Below are 18,303 nucleotides of genomic sequence, written 5' to 3' on the forward strand. Positions count from 1 at the left end.
CACCGGAGACCAAAAGAATGTTCTTCGGGCTGGTATTCATTTGTATGCCTCCATTGTGACACATCATTTTTCTGTATGTGAATTAGGGTTTATTCATTGAATCTCACAACATTGATGCAACACGGATGCTAACTGCTTCTTGCATGCAGGTGCTAGGCTGCGTGGTGATGATTATCCCTGCTATATATCCTACGTCCCACCCCTGGCTGTGCAACAGGTTCTGTCTGCTGGATCCTGTGAAGAGCTACTGTATAATCTGTTCATCTCTGGACCGAGTCTATCTGCTGTCTAACCTGACCCTGTGCTTGTTACACTGATCTGTTAGCTTGCTTGTGCTAAGTTTTTTGCCTGTTACCTGGATTCTGATCCTGCTCCATCTGTCCTGATCCTGGGACTGTTTCTTGGATTCACATGTACTCTGCCTGCCTGGCTTTGGCCTGGTTCTATGTGTTTTGCCTGATCGTCCAATGCCTCGCACTGGTGTCTATGACCCCCATGGGTCAACAGCGAACCACTCTGGTTGGTTGGCACAGTGGTTCCACAACCATCATCTGTAACAGTATGCACAGGCCATGGAACCCGCAGTTTGTGGGCAGCTGTCCACTCAGCATGGTTGCTGAGAACTACTCCTGCAGTATCTGCACTCCGTTTCTGCCTGCCTGGACGCCTTGCCAAGTTTCTGCAACTGCATCTGCAATGTCTTAACTGGTTCCTACAGTTCTGTATCTGATGACCAGAGGGTATAAGCTGCTCTGAGCTATAAGTCATTACATTTGAGAGCAATGCATTGCTGGCAGTGCCCAGGTGCTGTGGGCGTTTCCAGTTAGATCAGCAGGCAGAAGACAAACAGTGGTGGAAACAGATAAATCAAGCACAAATGACCTAGCTGTGAAGTGAACCATGGATAAAAAGGGTCCCTTGTACGCCTATAACTTTGGTTTGTCAATACAATTCAAATAGTTCTGCCTAACTTATGACCCAGACATATGCAGCTGTATGCCTATACATAGTATATACGCACAGTGCAGTATATGATTTTTGTATATGTAATGCAAGCCAAATGTATGCCAAAGGGATTCAGTTTTCACATATGTTCAGCTAATGACCCCCTGCCAGGCTTTATGTGAATCTACACAGCCACACAGCGACACACGGAGCACCTATATGACTTTCTTATGTGCATGAGACTTTCTTTATGCAACTAAAAGAATATGTACAAATAGATTAATTTTACATGTTTTTTTTTTCTGTTTGAGCAAAAATGGAGCCATTATTGTTCCGGTTGTAATCATGTCATATAGTGATCAAATATAAACAGCCCATGTGGCATTCATGCCCCCCAGTGGTGTGCTTTTACCAAGAATCAGGCCCAAAGGACACTGATATGTATCTTTAACACAGGAAAAGCGACTTACACTCCCGAATATCCGACAAGGAAGCGTAAGCAAGTCTTACCTCATTGCAGTCCTGCAGAAAGTGTTGCAGCTGTAGATGGTCTTTAAGTCTTTGCAGCCATTTCTGAGCGAGGGCCATGTTACGCTGGCTCCTGGTGAATACAAATATCACGTATATATATGAAGCTGCCCCAATATATCCATACATCATCGCAAGTCCCTTTAGGCTCCGTGCACTGCACACGTTGCGGATTAGGCTGAGTTCAGATCACCGTTTAGCTTTCCTTTCTTCTGATCCATCAGAAGAGAAAAAACAGGATCCTGCAAAAAAAAAAACGGATCCTGTTGCATCAGTTGACATCCGTTTAAGCAAATTTTCGTCTGAGATCCTTTTTTTCCGTCTAAAAAAAACAGATCTCAGGCGAAAAATGGCTGAAACGAATGACAACTGATGCAACAGGATCCGTTTTTTTTTGTTTTTAATACAATCATGTTTGTTTTTCTCTCTCTCTTCTTCTGGTGGATCAAAAGAATGAAAAGCTAAACAGACATGTGAACTCAGCCTTGGGCTACTTTCACACTAGCGTTTCTATTTTCCGGTATTGAGATCCGTCATAGGATCTCAATACCAGAGAAAAACGCTTCCGTTTTGTCCCCATTCATTGTCAATGGGGACAAAATTGAACAGAACGGAATGCTCCAAAAAGCGTTCCGTTTGGTTGAGCTCCCATACCGTCATGGGATGCGGAGCAAGACGGATCCGTTTTCTCAGACACAATAGAAAACGGATCCGTCTTGGCTATGTTAAAGATTATACAACTGGATCCGTTCATAACGGATGCAGATGGTTGTATTATCAGTAACGGAAGCGTTTTTGCTGAGCCCTGCGTGTGTGAAAGTAGCCTGACTTGCGTTTTTTCTGTGCAGAGTAACACAGTACCAGCAAAGTGTGTGAGGTTGGACAAATCTCATGTACACATTGCTTTTTCGTTCCTCGTAGAAAACCGACCTGCCGCGCAGATTTTCAAATCCGCAGCCTGTCAATTTTTTTTTGGTACTTTCGTACGGATTTCAACCCTTTTCAATGCAAGGGTGAAAGGGTGTAATCTGCATCAAAACCGCATCAAATCTGTAACAAAATCCGCAAATAACACATGAGGTTTTTGGTGTGGAAATGCACAGAAATGGACACGGAACTGTATGGGGAATTTCTGTTTGTAAATCTGTACCCGTGTGCAGGAGCTGCAGAAGCCCAGGGCTCCACAATATCCATTTTGAAACACGTTCTGGTCTCACCCGTGTGAGCCCTGTACAGTTATTAGGATCACTACGTGCAGGAATGGGAACATTGGGGAAGATTTACCGTATCACCCTCTACGTCATGGATTTGGATTTTTTTTAAAAACTAAACTCGGTTATGCAACTTTTTAAATGCCATTGTGAGTAGTTTTACACCGCCCTCGTCAGTTTCAAAAAAAGGGGGAGTGGCGATTGGCCCGACACATCTATCTATCTATCTATCTATCTATCAATCTATCTATCTATCTCTCTATGCCAGCTACAAGCCGGGGTAGTTTCTGACGCACAGAAGCATTTCCTTTATGACGAGGCCTGCTCTGGCAGCGCAGGGAGCATTAAGACCAGCGTAGCATTCCAGTCTTGATAAACCAAGGCCTTTATGTGAGAACTTCCATCAGAAAGGGGTTATTTTTTTTAAGCTACATATTTATAGAAAATGAGCTTTTTTGGTTTTTAGAATTTTTTTGTTTTGTTTTTCTTTATCATTTAATTTTGAAAATTAAATATAAAAGGGGGGATTTATCAAAACTGGTGTAATATGTTGCCCATCGCAACCAATCAGATTGCACCTTTTATTTTCCAAAGGAGCTGTGAAAAATGAAAGGTGGAATCTGATTGGTTTCTATGAGCAACTAAGCCAGTTCTACTTTACACCAGTTTTGATAAATCTCCCCCCAAATATCCTCCTTCTGTAGAAGTCCGCGCAGGAGACAGTACATATGTCCAGATAAATTGGTAATTCATCAGTTTACTGCTGCTGTAAGTGGAAGATTTTATCTGAAGGGTAATCCTCATGATAATAGGAGATAAAGAATCGGGATAACATTATGATAGCTCTGTTGTCCTTGTGATAGGCCTAGCTAAAGATGCCCATAGAACAGCACTGTACTGTCGCAGTGTAATGTGTGACGCCATGATTGAGTCCCTTATCCCCCTTCGCTCTCTGAGCGCAGTGATGATCTCACAGAAAAAGGCAAGCGAGACATGCTAAAAGACTAAACAGACAGTAAGTTAAAGAGCCAGGACAGGAAGGAGAATACAGAGAGTGATTTCCAAAAATTATATCCATTAAACCATCTAACGTTTTTTGCATATATATATATATATAAAAAAAATGCAAAGAATATTCACATATATGCTGTTAATATGTGATAATTTTTTCTTTTTTATGGAACTGTCCCTTTAAAGTCAGAATGTTAAACCATTTGGCGTTACAATGATAGGTACAGCTATTATTTAAAGGGGTTGGCCCATAAACACACCTCGACAGAATAGGTCTTAAATGAGAAGTATGATCACTGGGGGTCCAACTGATCATGGCAAGGGGGGTCCCGAGTGAATGGAGCAGTGATGCACGTTACCAACACTTCCTTCACAACTATGCGACTGTCAAGTACAGTGCGTAACAGTAAATGTGCCCCGATATCATGGTTGGGCTCTAAATCGGTACAATAGCTAAAGCTCATATCAAATAAACATCATAGCATCTGGTGAAAATCCTGGTCCAGCGTCACCCTCACCTCTTCTGAATGGCTGCGATCCTCTCCTGACCTCGATCTGCAAAGACATTTCCAAGTCGTATCAAGCTCTCTCCTGCCTCCACCGCCACTGTGACTTTCTGTGAATTCATCTCCATGGTCGTGAGGAAATCTTTATGCTTCTTGATGGCGATTTCTACCCCCTCCACAGTATTGGGTAACTCAACATGAGCCAAAGCCGATTCCTGCAATCACGTGAGAATCCACGTTAAAGTGTATACATGACGGAAAAATCACAATTGCTTCTTCGGCAGCTAGGTTAGATGTATATTAGACATAGGAAGCTTTGCCCATGGTAACTATTCTGCCACGATGTACGTGAGAGAAATCTCTGCTGAGTGTGAGTGGCAATCTCTTGTGCAAGCAATGGAAGATAGTGAGCTCGCTATACTCATTCTCTTTACCGACACCAGTTGCATGTAGAATTCCAGTGAGAAAGATGCAATGGATATGCCTTCAGGAATGTTATTGAATGCAAATTGAGAAATGATGATAAGAGGTCAAAGGAAAATTTTCTCTCCAGCTCTGTGATGCATCTCTGACAAACAGGAAAAGACTGCAGGACACAGGATGTGAGCTCACAGAGGAGGAGGAGTTACACGATGAATGGCAAATTGAATTACAACCATAAATAACTTACATAAACCAAATATAACAATGGCCACTAGATGGCAGCTAAGTATACTAAATATAGTGGATAACATACAACACAGAATACAATAATGAATCTTTCATAGGGATTTCTGAAAAGTTAGTGCTACAAAAATGGCTGCTATAAGCAACTCCTCCAATTTTGCTTTGCATTAGTTTTCAGAAATCTTTTGCTAACTGGTGTAATCCCTCTGTAAGCCTTTTGCATGTATATACCATTTATCTCTTTTCTACATGCCTGGTAATAGGGCAGGTTCTCCCTGACACGGTGTTTGCAGTGTGCTCCTTCTGCTCCTCCTCTCACATTGATGGCATCTATGCCGGAAAGACGCCAGATCCCATTATAGTCAATAGGGATCCGGCGGTGCGTGGCATTATCCACTCCTGGCTTTGGCTCATAATCACTGATTGGCTTTAATATTTCTCCCCCTTTCTGCCGCACCTATTGAGTCAAGCATACTTACCTTCTGGCTCCTTTGGTCCACCGCTCTGGTCCCCGTATATACACTTCTGGCATGGACAGGGGTCATTTTAGCCACTTCAACCAATGACTGACTACAGCGGTGACCGCCAAGTGGCATGTCACTGGGTCAATGTCAATGCTGAGGCCAGTCACTGGCTGCAGTACCGCACGTGACCCCCATCTGTGTTAGACGTTCACGTATGGGGACCAGATGACGTAAAACAGAAAGGTGGAACAGAGCGGCGTGCAGCAGGTACGTATGCTTGACTCTAGTGGTCCACCGGAGATGGCGGAGAATTTAAAAACTTCTAAAAGCTGGAAAACTCCTTTAAGAAGAGGTACCTGCACAGGAACCGATGTTTGCAGGCAAGAATTCGCCTTCTGAATGTGTGCTGTATGCCCACGGCCTGTATATTGTCTAACTATATTGTCCAATTATGTATTTTGGGGCCTTTATGTACCCTGAGGAACCAAATGGGAATCTCTACCTTTAAGGCTATGAAACCTTTGAAACCTTTTTTTTTTTTTCTAGTGAATTTACAATGAAAAAATAGAAACTTTGGCAAACCGTTTTCATCCAAAATTTCCTGCCATTTTGAGTCTACAGCTGCCACGCATAACTACATGTCCCCATGGTAACAGACAACAATAAACCCTGTGCAGTCTGATTCTACAGTCATATTTTCTTCTATATGTCTCCTACATTTAGTACATAAGCAGGAAGTAGGGGACATAGAGGAGAGAGTATGATTTGTAGGATCTGACTACACAAGTTTTGTTTGTTGTCTGTTACCATGGAGATGCATGGGTCAGCATAAGAGCGGTAGGCACAAAATGGCAGGAAATTTGAAATTATGACAATTTGCCAAGTTGCTTTATTTTCTATTTTAGATGCATTGGGGCAACAAAAAAGTTGTTTGCTACAGTATCAATAGCCTTTACAGGTTTTAACCCATCTAGAGATCGCTATGTATTACTACTTTTCTGGGCAGCAGACTACCCCTTTAATAAAAGTGTGCTGTGCAGTTTCCTTTTCGTTATGCTCTCTGCTGAGATAAATCAGAAATAAAGATTAACCTGAAGAAATATAATGTATTTGAGATATGATCAGCATTTCTGACTTCTCCTTTTTAATATAACACAGGGACACGTCTCACCTGGTTGTTAAGGCAAGCCTCCGCCTGTTTAACATCTCTCAAAAACAGATGAAAGATGTGGGACTGGACCAGGACCTCCCTTCTGTTCTCCCACATCTGGATCAGCTTGTTCCATCCTACTTCCAGCTTTTGCAGCCACTGCTGGAGGGAAAGGTATGGGAGGTCGGCCTCCTCCAAACTGAGGAGATCACTGACTGCCTGAATGTTATTGTAGTCCTCCTCATATCTATTAATCTCTTCTTTCAGTGATGCGTGAAGACCCAGCAACCTCTCGGCCTCTGACAGGTTGGACGGCAGCTCTTCGGTAGCGACTGCAGTTTGCGTTTTGACCAACCAGGTGAGGAAGTTGTCGAGATCCTGGATAAACTGCTGCAGCTTGCTGGCCACGGTGAGGGAATCCTCACACCCTTGTAAAGTTCTCTTAAGGGCCTCCCACTCTCCACTGATTTGCTCAAAGTGCACAAGCACCTCCATGGACTGGGAAGGGTGGCAGGTGGTAAGAACTTCTGCATCTTGCTGTAGCTGGACCAACTTGGGCTCAAGAGCCACCAATGCTGCCTCCATGTTGGAGAGCTTCCTCTGCAGGACGAGCACCCCTCCCAGCTCTCCACTGCCACACTGGGAGGTCTCCATGGCTTTCCTCTTCTCTCGGATCTGTGACTTTACCTCATTGCATTCGAAGAAATAGTTCTGTAAGCGAAGGACAGAGGAAATTTGCTCCTTCCTCTGCTCTACAAGCTCCACAATGCGGTTCCACCTGTTCATACACAACAAGAGTGGTATTTTCAATGGAAAAAAAGTGTATTATTTTTTTTTACTGGAATTTTTTTATTTTATTAAATGTGTTTTGTTTTTGTTTACTTTTTTAACCACTTAATAGTCCCACAAGGGGACTATAACAGACAACATTTTGATTACTTTCAAAATAAAATGCACTATCCCTATAGTGCATTGCATTTTAATGTCTGTTACTTGACATTGACCAGCAGACTGCATCAGAGAGGCACAGCCTGCTGGAAAATACTCAATGCTGGCTTAGGGCCTATACCACACCCCAGCCAGGCTTTACACACATCAGCACCCCGCAACCGCATTTGCGGGGTGACAAATGGAGACCTAGGGAGCTCCCTCTGTCACTCCTTTACATGCGGCGGACGGCATTGCCCACGGCATGTAAAGGGTTAAACAGCCCGGATCGGCACTTCTGCCAGTCCGGGCTGTTAGAGCAGGAGCTGAGCGCATAGACTGGGCAGCCGTGAAAAAGCGGTGGCTCACCCCAAGGCCCCTTAGTGACTGCTGTAAAAAGACATATTGGTGGTCACTAAGGGGTTAATCTAATTAGGTCTACAATTCTTTACAGGGGTCAGAGCTCTGGTTTCCTGACAACTCCAAAACCTGTTTCCCCCCAGAGTGTTACAGATATATGGTCAAATTCTGCCTGCCTGCAGCCACCACTAGAGGGAGCTTGCTGCATAGGTGCTGGTCATATGCATCGGATGTCAGCTGAACACCTGGTCCATATGTAACTTACAACAGGGCAGCAAAGGTTTACTGTAGTTCAACCCTCTGACCGGTCAGTGGCTGCAGTGTCATCCCTTATCTAAGTAACTTCCTTACCTGCTGTTTAAGTGATCTTGACAGGCCCGGACCTCTGACGAGCTGGGATGTCCCCCCTCTAGCAGCTGCTGTACGATCTGATTGACGTCCAGCACACGGCCCATCAGACTGTTCATTTCCTGGTCCAGACTCTCAAATCTAAAACCCATTGAGGAGAATCCAAGTCACTTACTACAAAATATCCATAACCAAGCACCATATACATCACTGGGCAAAAAACAAGAAAAGGACCCCTGAGTTGACTTATTCACCTTCTGGATATCCTGGTTAATGTTCTCACCTGTGTTGGACGACCTCCACATCTTCCAGTCTCTGTGGGATCTCCATCTTCGCTAGCCATTGCTCTTTCTCATCTATCCACACCTCACAGGAGTTAACTTCTACAAACATTTTGTAGACGTCTAATGCATCTTGCAGCCACTGACTTCGTAAGGAGGCCACTTCTACCACCTCCCCATAAAGCTGCTCCACCTCCACAATAGTAATCTGTACATCCACCTGGTCTCGGTACTCTGCTCCCAGCTCTGACAACTGTTTCCTCAATCCAAGCACGGTAGCTCTGTGCTTTTCTATCTCCTCCATGGCTGCCCGATGCTTCTTGACCAAAGACTGGGTGGAGAACTCATCATGTCCAAAATCATCACTGGATATCAGGCGGTAGGTGTCCTGCAACCATCCAGCAAGCTCTACAGTGTCTGCATTGAACTGATGGAAGTTGGAGGCCTCTTGTAGCTTCAGCTGATGAGCACTTGAAGCCTTCTCAAGGTTTTCCCACTTCTGCTTCACCTCTTGCATTCGCTGGCGAAGCACGGCCATTCCCTTTCGCCTTTTTGTTATCACCTTTTATACAGAAAAGCAGGAGATAGTTATCACAGCTGCACCTACATATATTATTCCACCTATATACTGTATGTGTCAAATAGATGTGTAACTACTGGGTTAAAAGATCAGGAAGACTTAGCATTCACCTGCTCCCCTTTCTGGAGGGTCTGCTGTAACATGGAAAACCTCCCTCCGATCTCCCCCACCAGAATCTTGTGTTTACTCAGTAGTCGTAGGACGCTGCTCAGATCCTTTCCATAATTTTGCAATGCTGCAAGAATCTGTTCTTTCTCTCGAATCCAACCCTCAGCTTCCTCCACTTCCTGCAGAAAGCACCAAAGACGCTTCGATTCTTCCAGCCCACCCCGACGTTTTTCCGCCTGCTGCCGAAGTCCTTCCAGGCAGTTCTTAACGTGTTCTACCCGGTTGCAGATGATCTGGGGGTCACAAGGCTGGTAATCTGTATGACATAAAGTGATTTACTCAATAGGTAAAGTAATCTGCAAATGCATGACACTGGTTTTGTTCTACTATATTGTTTACTTCAGATTTTCGGAAGACGTTGGGAAGATATGTCAAGTGAAAATAATTGGTTCTGCAGCCTTGACCTTGGACGTCCGAGATGGGTCACCTGTTCGAAACCCTCTATATGAGCCAGGAAGGAGAGCCACTAATAAGCTGAATGTCCCCCGTCTGATGCATATAAGGTCTCATGCACACCACCGTGCTTTCGGGCCCCATCCGATCTGCATTTTTTGCGGACCCATTCATTTCTATGGGGTCATCGGTGTACTGTCCACATCTATGCAGACGCTCTGCAAATTATAGAACATGTCCTATCCTAGTCCGTGCGGCAGGCACACGTCCGGTACCCTTTTTTTGAGGCTCCATGGTTTTCTGCCCGCAGAATACATACGGTCGTGTGCATGTAGCCTAAATGTCTGGCTGTTTTAGGTGTCCCCCATCAAAAGCAAGCAGCGTTTTGGTGTCCGCCTCCTGAGCGGAATGGAGGCGGAACGGAGCCAAACTGATGCATTCTGAACGGATCCGCATCCATTCAGAATGCATTGGGGCTAAACTGATCCGTTTGGGGCCGATTATGAGATCCCTGAAACGGATCTCACAGGCGGACCCTGAAACGCCAGTGTGAAAGTAGCCTAAGACTCCTGGCAATCAGTTGATTGTTAAAAAGACTGTCTGTCATGAAACAACCTCTTTCATTTTAGAAAGTGGGTAATATGGCTACTCTTATCATAAAGAGGACAAATTGGTCGTGTATGGGCGTGTGAGAGGTAAACTTGCCTCCTGTGGAGGACAGTAATGTAGCATGAGTGGCTGGCTTAGGGGGTTATCCTGCACATGAATATATATGTAATAGTTCATGTGGCTCTCACTCATCATAGGTCCTACATGCTGACTCGTGGATATCGTATGCTCCATTTCTGTCCGCACTCACCGGAGTACTGCGTGAATTTCATAGCTGACTGGTTTAGGGAGTTGACTCTCTCAGTCTGGGCAGCGATATCAGCCTCCAGCAAGCTGTGTTTCTGCAGAAGATCTTCCACTTCCAATAGATGTTTTCCAAAATCTTTAGAGGACAAGGGAACCTAAGGAATACAGCAAGCTTTAGACATAAGAGTGATTGCCCCTTAACCCCTTCAGGACCAGGCCATTTTTAACAAAAAAAAATAGTTTTTTCCCCTTTTCATAACAACATGTTTTGTGTTTGTACTCTATTTTTCATGAGGTCATTTCTACATATATATTATTTTAGAATACAGACATGTTGGAATTTAATTAAAATGTAAAAAAAAAATCACTAATACCATTTTTTTAAGTTGTTCATCGGTGACCTACCGTAAGTGTATATAGCACATGTGTTTTATTAAAAGGGTTATCCGACCCCTGAAATGCCCCTCCCCCCATATGCCCGGCCCCCTCACACACAATGTACTTACCTCCCTCCCAGGCACCTGCGTAGCTTCAGAAGCCTGCACGGCCGCCGCTGCCTCTCCCCATGCACGGATAAAACATTTGGGGGGGGGAAGGTTTGCAACCAATGGCAGGCAGTGACGGGAACGAGCCTGCCTAGCGTTACCCGCGATGCTAGGGAGGCTCGTCCCCGCCACCACCTGCCATTGGCTGCCTCCCCTCCCCCGACACCGGACGTTTTCATCCACACACGGGGAAAAACAGCGGCGGCCGTGCAAGCTTCTGAGGCGACACAGGTGCCGAGCAGGGAGGTAAGTACATTGTGTGTGAGATACCGGGGCATATGGGGGGGGGGGGGGGGGCATTTCAGGGGTCGGATAACTTCTTAAAAAAAACACATGCGCTATAAGTATATACACTTACTGTAGGTCTCGATAAGTTTGTTATGAAAAGGGGAAAAAACTAAGTTTTTTCCCTAGAGACCTTTGCCTGTCCCATGTGGCTGAGGTTGAAGATCACAGCTACAAAGGGGTAGTGGCAGTGAGAATGTTAACCGCTTGAGCTTTTCTTCAAACACAGAAGCTGCGATGGGAATATGGTTATTACAGCCGTCCTCTGCCGGTGGTCACCTGCGCACCATAGCAGCGCCAGTGCGATCAACCTTGTTTTAGTAGTACATCATGCTTTTTCAACTACCTGAAGGCTGAAGCCCTTGATGTCCTTTTAAATCAGGGTATAGGAAGGGGTTACTTGTCATAGGCATTGTATGAACCCTAGTGGGCACACCAGCCACTGCCCGCCACTTACCTGCATCTCATCCATCCAGTCTATCATGTACACCATTTCCTGGAATACATTCTGCAGCGCCAGGTTCCTCTCCAGCCTGGCTCTCCTGGCACTGAGCAGCTCCTTCAGAAGATTCCACTGTCTCAGGATGTTGTCCTTCTGAGCCGTTATCCTGCAGATATCATAATATCCTTCTGTCTCCATCTCCTGAGCTAGGTCAGCCACCACCTGGATCCGCTCTTCATAGGAAGAAATATCTGCCTCAATGGCTTCATGTTTCTTCATGGCGGCCTCCACCGCAGATAGGTCGTAACCAAAATTATCCTACGTAGTTAAGCAGAAGTAAAATTAAGAATTTTCACCACCTCTTTGGACGCAATCTCCCTACTGTCCGTGTGCTACCTGGGACACGAGTCGCTGGTTCTCGCTCAGCCATGCCTCCCTCATGGCCGCCTTTTGATCAAACCTTTGTGACAGTAGCTCCAGCTTCTCCTGACGTATAAGTTCATTCCGAAGAGCAACCTCCCGCTCATGTTCTGCCTTCTCCAGCTGCGTCCAGGCCTAGGGTACAACAAATGTGTCCAGGATGTCACAATCATGACCTAGTGGCTCACTATTCCGGTAGATGAGCGTCATAGTTCAGTACTGCAAGCTGATTATACATTACTCTTCTGTTAGCCCAAAATATCTCTCAATCTGCAACCAAAATCTTAGATCCTTCCAGCAATAATGCAGGTTCAGCTCAGCCAAATGTCTATATTACATTAGCCCCTTAATGTTGTGGTTGTTTTGATACTTACATATACAGTATATGTATAGTTTTAAGTGAATATGACATTTCATGACAGCTATGACATTTTAGGTTGGCACTGGCTTTTTCCCCATTCACTGTATTTTCATTTATTATTTTTTATACTCTTCAATATATATATATTTTAATTTCATAATATATCGCCCATGAAATTATAAGACCTGTGGGAGACATTTACATGTCAAGGCAGACATAGCAGAGCTTGAGAGAGTTCAGAGGAGGGCAACTAAAGTAATAACTGGAATGGGGCAACTACAGTACCCTGAAAGATGATCAACATTAGGGTTATTCACTTTAGAAAAAAGACAACTGAGAGGAGATCTAATTACTATGTATAAATATATCAGGGGTCAGTACAGAGATCTCTCCCATCATCTATTTATCCCCAGGACTGTGACTGTGACGAGGGGACATCCTCTGCGTCTGGAGGAAAGAAGGTTTGTACACAAACATAGAAGAGGATTCTTTACGGTAAGAGCAGTGAGACTATGGAGCTCTCTGCCTGAGGAGGTGGTGATGGTGAGTACAATAAAAGAGTTCAAGAGGGGCCTGGATGTATTTCTGGAGTGTAATAATATTACAGGCTATAGTTACTAGAGAGGGGTCGTTGATCCAGGGAGTTATTCTGATTGCCTGATTGGAGTCGGGAAGGAATTTTTTTCCCCTTAAGTGGGGAAAATTGGCTTCTACCTCACAGTTTTTTTTTGCCTTCCTCTGGATCAACTTGCAGGATAACAGGCCGAACTGGATGGACAGATGTCTTTTGTCGGCCTTATAAACTATGTTACTATGTATTTTTGCTTATTTTACAGTTTTCCATAGGAGCTCCAGTTATGAGGGAAAACGCTCCTTGTCTCTGGCAGAGATCATCTGTGACTGCTAATACACAGCTGGGTCACCATGCCAGGGGCACCTGGTGACCACATACTCGCAGGGTGCACTTGTCTCCATTTACTGTATAGTGCAGACTGAGCACTATGTAGACTAGAAAGGAGAAGACAAAAGGGGTTAGAATCTGCAGAGACAGTGGGCAGTTGTTGGATCCTTTAACAGATCACCTTCAGACCCTAATCACACAATCATATCCGTTTTGCAGCCTGAAAATTGCGGATCTGTAAAACATGGATACATTGTGCTTCCCGCATTTTGTGGTCCCGCACATTCTGCCCTATTTTAGAACTGCCTATTCTTTTCGGCAAAACGGAGAAGAAGAGGACATCTCCTATGGTTTTGTTGGGCAGTGGAATAGACATACGGATGAGGCGCGATGTCCGCATCTTATGCAGCCCCACTTAAATGAACGGGTCCGCATCTGATCCGCTAAAAATGACAGAAAATCCGGTCATATGAATGGGGCCTTAAAGGCGTTGTCCGGGTTCAGAGCTAAACCTGGACATATCCCCTTCTTCGCCCCTCGGACACGAGCATTGGAATGCTCTCCCTTGCCCTGTGCTGTAGAGCGCAGGGCAAGGGCTTTTTTGTTTTAATTTTTACACTGCTAGGCGGGGGCTTCCACCTAGCAGTGTTCCCGGTGACGTCACCGGCAGTGATAAGCAGGCTTTAGCGCTGCCCTAGCTATTTTACAGGCTAGGGCAGCGCTAAGGGCCTGCCCATTAGTGCCAGTGCCGTCACCGGGCTCACTGCTGGGCGGAAGCCTCCACCTAGCTTTACCCATGGAGAGCCCGGTACGTCACTGGATCTACAGAAAAAGCCCAATTCAGTGCAGGGCAGGGGATATGTCCAGGTTTAGCTCTGAACCCAGACAACCCCTTTAAGGACACCACAAGATCTGCTATCTTGTGAAAGAGGCAAAACCTGGAGAGAAGAGGGCAATGTGTTTGGGTTTTATCGGGAAAATAATATTACATTGAGAATACTGTTACTATGGTAGTCCCTGTAATGGGGTATGAGATCCGTATATGGTTGGGGTCTAGAGTGTAGTGTACTGCGCAGCAAATAAACAGACTTCTGAATCCTGCTCATTAGAGAATAGTAATTCTGTCTACCAATGGGCAGGATTAAGAAGCCTAATGTTTATTTGCTACACAATATGGTAGCCGAGGAACAAGCACATCTTAATGAAGTGGAGTCCAGTGCTGCCAGATTACCCAATACAGGATCTTTTTATTTTATTTTTTTAAGAGAATACGTCATTGACCAATTTAAAGAACACTAACCAAGAAAAGATAATGTGATAATATGAAGAAGACCCCCTCATTTATGTGGATATTGCTCCAGACACTAACCAGAAATACGCCTATATTAGGCGTATTTTTGGCACAGATTGCCGCACAAAGTTCAGTGAATTTTTCCCAGGTCTTAAAAAATGGGCGCGGCATGGACAGGCCGGCAGGTCCATCTCATTTACCATTTTCTATGCCTGGTTTAAGCATAGAAAATGGTTTAAATGTAAGGCTACTTTCACACTGGCGTTTTGGTTTCCGTTTGTGAGATCCGCTCAGGGATCTCACAAGCGGTCCAAAACGGATCAGTTTTGCCCTAATGCGTTCTGAATGGAAAAGTATCCGCTCAGAATGCATCAGTTTGCCTCCGTTCAGTCACCATTCCGCTTTGGAGACGGACACAAAAAAGCTGCTTGCAGCGTTTTGGTGTCCGTCTGACGAAACTGAGCCAAACGGATCCGTCCTGACACACAATGTAAGTTAATGGGGACGGATCCGCAATAGAAAACGGATCCGTCCTCCATTGACTTTCAATGGTGTTCAAGATGAATCCATCTTGGCTATGTTAAAGATAATACAAACGGATCCGTTCTGAACAGATGCAGACGTTTGTATTATCTGAACGGATCCGTCTGTGCAGATTCACGACGGAGCCGCACTAAACGCGAGTGTGAAAGTAGCCTAAGACAGCAAGGAAGCTGTCTTACGTTTAGAAGTGGCGGTGGATCCGCTGAAGTTATGTAGAGGCCGGCGCCTCTTCATAACTCCGGTGGATCCAGCTGTAGGGGATATTACGACCGGCTTCTTAATAAATGTCACTCTCTAAATGTCACAATTCGTAGAGTTACAGAACTCACCTTGTTAATATCAGAGATGTTCTTCCCCTCTGAGGGCACATACAGCTTACGCTTCTCTTCTCTCATTTTACTCTGAATGGTGAAGAGAAGAACTTCCAAATTCCCTTTCTCCTGAAACCTAGAAAAAAAACAAAATAGATCCAGTGAGCCTGTACTGTCCGTGTCATTGTCCACAATTCTTCCACCCTCTATACATTCACATTCCTTGATATTGTAGAAGAAAATGACTATAGTCCACGTGAATGGCTGCCAATTGTATTGAATGGTGCCCATACTCGCTAGATTAATGTCAGGTGATCCCACCAATTTTGGTGGGATCAGTCGACCAGTGTATGAGGATGGAGGAATCTCCCAATGGGAGAAATCAGGGGGGAAGAAGGATCAGACATACGGTACTGTATATTAGCATGCCTACCTAATCCTTTGTCCTCATGGAAGATTAAGCCACTGCCTGAGTTGTTTGGCAGCAGATGTTCCCTTCTTCACCCCTCTCCCCGAGAACACATACATGTTCAGCCAAGTGTGCATGTATATTGGGGGGCAGGAAAAACCTTGTTTGTCCAACAGCTATCTAAGGGTCCAGTCACACGTCCGTATGTGTTTTGCGGATCCGCAAAACACGGACACCGGCAATATGCGTTCCGCATTTTGCGGACCGCACATCGCCGGCACTCATAGAAAATGCCTTTTCTTGTCCTCCATTGCAGACAAGAATAGGACATGTTTTATTTTTTTGCGGAACGGAGGCGGATGCGGACAGCACATTCCGGCCCCATTGAAAATTGCGGAACCGATGCGGACCTATTTTGCGGACGTGTGAATGAACCCTTAGGTGTATGGCCACCGTGACACTCACTTGCAAGGTTTTTCAGTGGTGCAGTACGTGGTGAACGCCTGAAGCTGCTGTTGGACGCCCAGCAAAGAATTAGCAAACTTCTGGTTTGTGATAATGGATATGGTTCTCTTAATCCACTCTAGAAGTTCTGATGCCAGGATCTCATATCTATTAATATCCTTCTCAGTCTCGATGGCCTGCTCCAGGACCTGCAGAGAACAAATGGTGAAGACGAACCATTATTACAGCAGAATTTAGGATATACTACTGATCTGCACCCTAAAGGAGCTGTCTAATTTTGGAGGTAAACTCATGTGTTCTCCAAATATACATATCTTGGATTTATCACAAACTAGGATTCTAGTCAGAGGTGGCTATTTTATTGCCTATATTAGCTGTCTATGACTGTACTGTATGAGCGGCTTTGAAAGGATTCGCAAGAGTTGTGGCAATGCACGTGGGCTGGAATATCTGGCTGGACAGAACGAGATGCTATGGCTAGGTACTGGGCTTTCTCCATCAATGCCAAAGACAATGAATGGAGCTGTGGTCATGCATGTGATACAGGGATCTCTCTCCTCACAATTGTTGGGGGTCCCAGAGGTTGAACCCCCCCTAGTGATCAGACATTTATCACCTGTTGTGTGTAGGAAAACTCCTTGAAGGGGTTGCCCCAGCAAGACAACTTATTCCCTATCCGCCGATCACCTCACCTTTCCGATGCGCTTGCCTTCTACAGCCAAAGCCTTCATCTTAGAGAAGTAATGATAGAAAGACACTACATATGTGATGATACATTTCTCATCTGGATTTTCTGTGTTAACATCTGCAGGAAAAGAAAGGATATGGCATGAAGACTCCTGAAACCATAAAAACCATCATTAGATGAACCTGTGACTAAGTTCATACTATCTGAGGGCAGCGTGAGTTTGTGTCCGAGCCATGCTAACCATCATTAGATGAACCTGTCACGAAGTTCATACTATCTGAGTTTGTGTCCGAACCATGCATCGGGGGCAGTCAGGTTTTATAAAATACTGCAGGCGATTTTAAGCTAAAAAAAATGTGCCGGGCTTGGAAAGATGTGTCCAATGGATGACCCTTTCCTCCGTATGCTATGGGAGTGATGGCTAACCTCCGGCACTCCAGCTGTGGTGAAACTACGACTCCCAGCATGCACCATTCATTTCTATGGAGTTCTGAGAACAGCCAAGCAAGTGTGCGTCTTGGGAGTCGTAGTTTTACCACAGCTGGAGCGGCGGAGGTTAGCCATCACAGGGATAGGGCAATGAAGAGGAAGGGGGAGCCGCTTATCCCCCGCATCTAACTGCCTATATAGCAAATTCCTAATTTCTGTCACTAAAACAAGAGGTCAGAAGCTGTCAGCTGAGCGCTGTCTCTCCTCGCTGCTGAAGAGGTCTCAATAGAAAGTCTGTCAGACCATCTTTAACAGCAAGGAGCATCAGATAACCTAACAAAATGAAAATAAGAAATACAAGAGATGAGAGACACGCTCACCTTCAGGGTCCAGCAGTTTGATCAGTCCCAGCTGTTGCTCCGCTGTATTAAAGGCCCGCTGAAGATTATAAGTAGCATTTGACTTGGCCAGCCTGCTGAAGTCTATTAAATCTGGTCTGAAGACAGAGATCAGGCTGGTTAGTGGTACGGACCCTATATATCTTTACATGTCCAATCCTAAAAATAAAGCTCTGGAGTCATAATAATTCCCTGTTGCATATATAGCACCAATATATATTCGCAGCACTGTATAGAGACAGTTAGCACTTACATCAGTCCCCCAATGGGGCACACAATCTCATTTCTCTATGTCAGACACACACATTACGACTAAATTCATAGGAAGCCATTTAACCTAATTAAGGCTCGTTTCACACATGCGGTAAGAGATCCAGCAGGCTGTTCTGGCAGAGAACGGTCTGCCAGAGCTCTCTAGATCC

General features: G+C 44.9%; 1 protein-coding gene across 1 annotated transcript in view; it reads right to left on the minus strand.

Moving 5' to 3' along the window:
- The window catches only part of SPTBN4 (spectrin beta, non-erythrocytic 4), a 92,889-nt gene that overhangs the window by 61,116 nt on the left and 13,470 nt on the right, over positions 1 to 18,303 (minus strand). The window contains exons 7-19 of the mRNA XM_040406165.1: positions 17,864 to 17,979; positions 17,059 to 17,171; positions 16,367 to 16,554; positions 15,511 to 15,628; positions 12,062 to 12,220; positions 11,681 to 11,983; positions 10,398 to 10,548; positions 9,088 to 9,401; positions 8,400 to 8,959; positions 8,120 to 8,257; positions 6,503 to 7,259; positions 4,214 to 4,416; positions 1,456 to 1,546 (exon numbers count right to left, since the gene is read on the minus strand). Coding sequence (XP_040262099.1) covers positions 1,456 to 1,546; positions 4,214 to 4,416; positions 6,503 to 7,259; positions 8,120 to 8,257; positions 8,400 to 8,959; positions 9,088 to 9,401; positions 10,398 to 10,548; positions 11,681 to 11,983; positions 12,062 to 12,220; positions 15,511 to 15,628; positions 16,367 to 16,554; positions 17,059 to 17,171; positions 17,864 to 17,979 — 3,211 coding nt within the window. The remainder of the gene's footprint in view (positions 1 to 1,455; positions 1,547 to 4,213; positions 4,417 to 6,502; positions 7,260 to 8,119; positions 8,258 to 8,399; positions 8,960 to 9,087; positions 9,402 to 10,397; positions 10,549 to 11,680; positions 11,984 to 12,061; positions 12,221 to 15,510; positions 15,629 to 16,366; positions 16,555 to 17,058; positions 17,172 to 17,863; positions 17,980 to 18,303) is intronic.

This window comes from Bufo bufo, chromosome 8 (assembly GCF_905171765.1).
Source record: "Bufo bufo chromosome 8, aBufBuf1.1, whole genome shotgun sequence".
Classification (NCBI taxonomy): domain Eukaryota; kingdom Metazoa; phylum Chordata; class Amphibia; order Anura; family Bufonidae; genus Bufo; species Bufo bufo.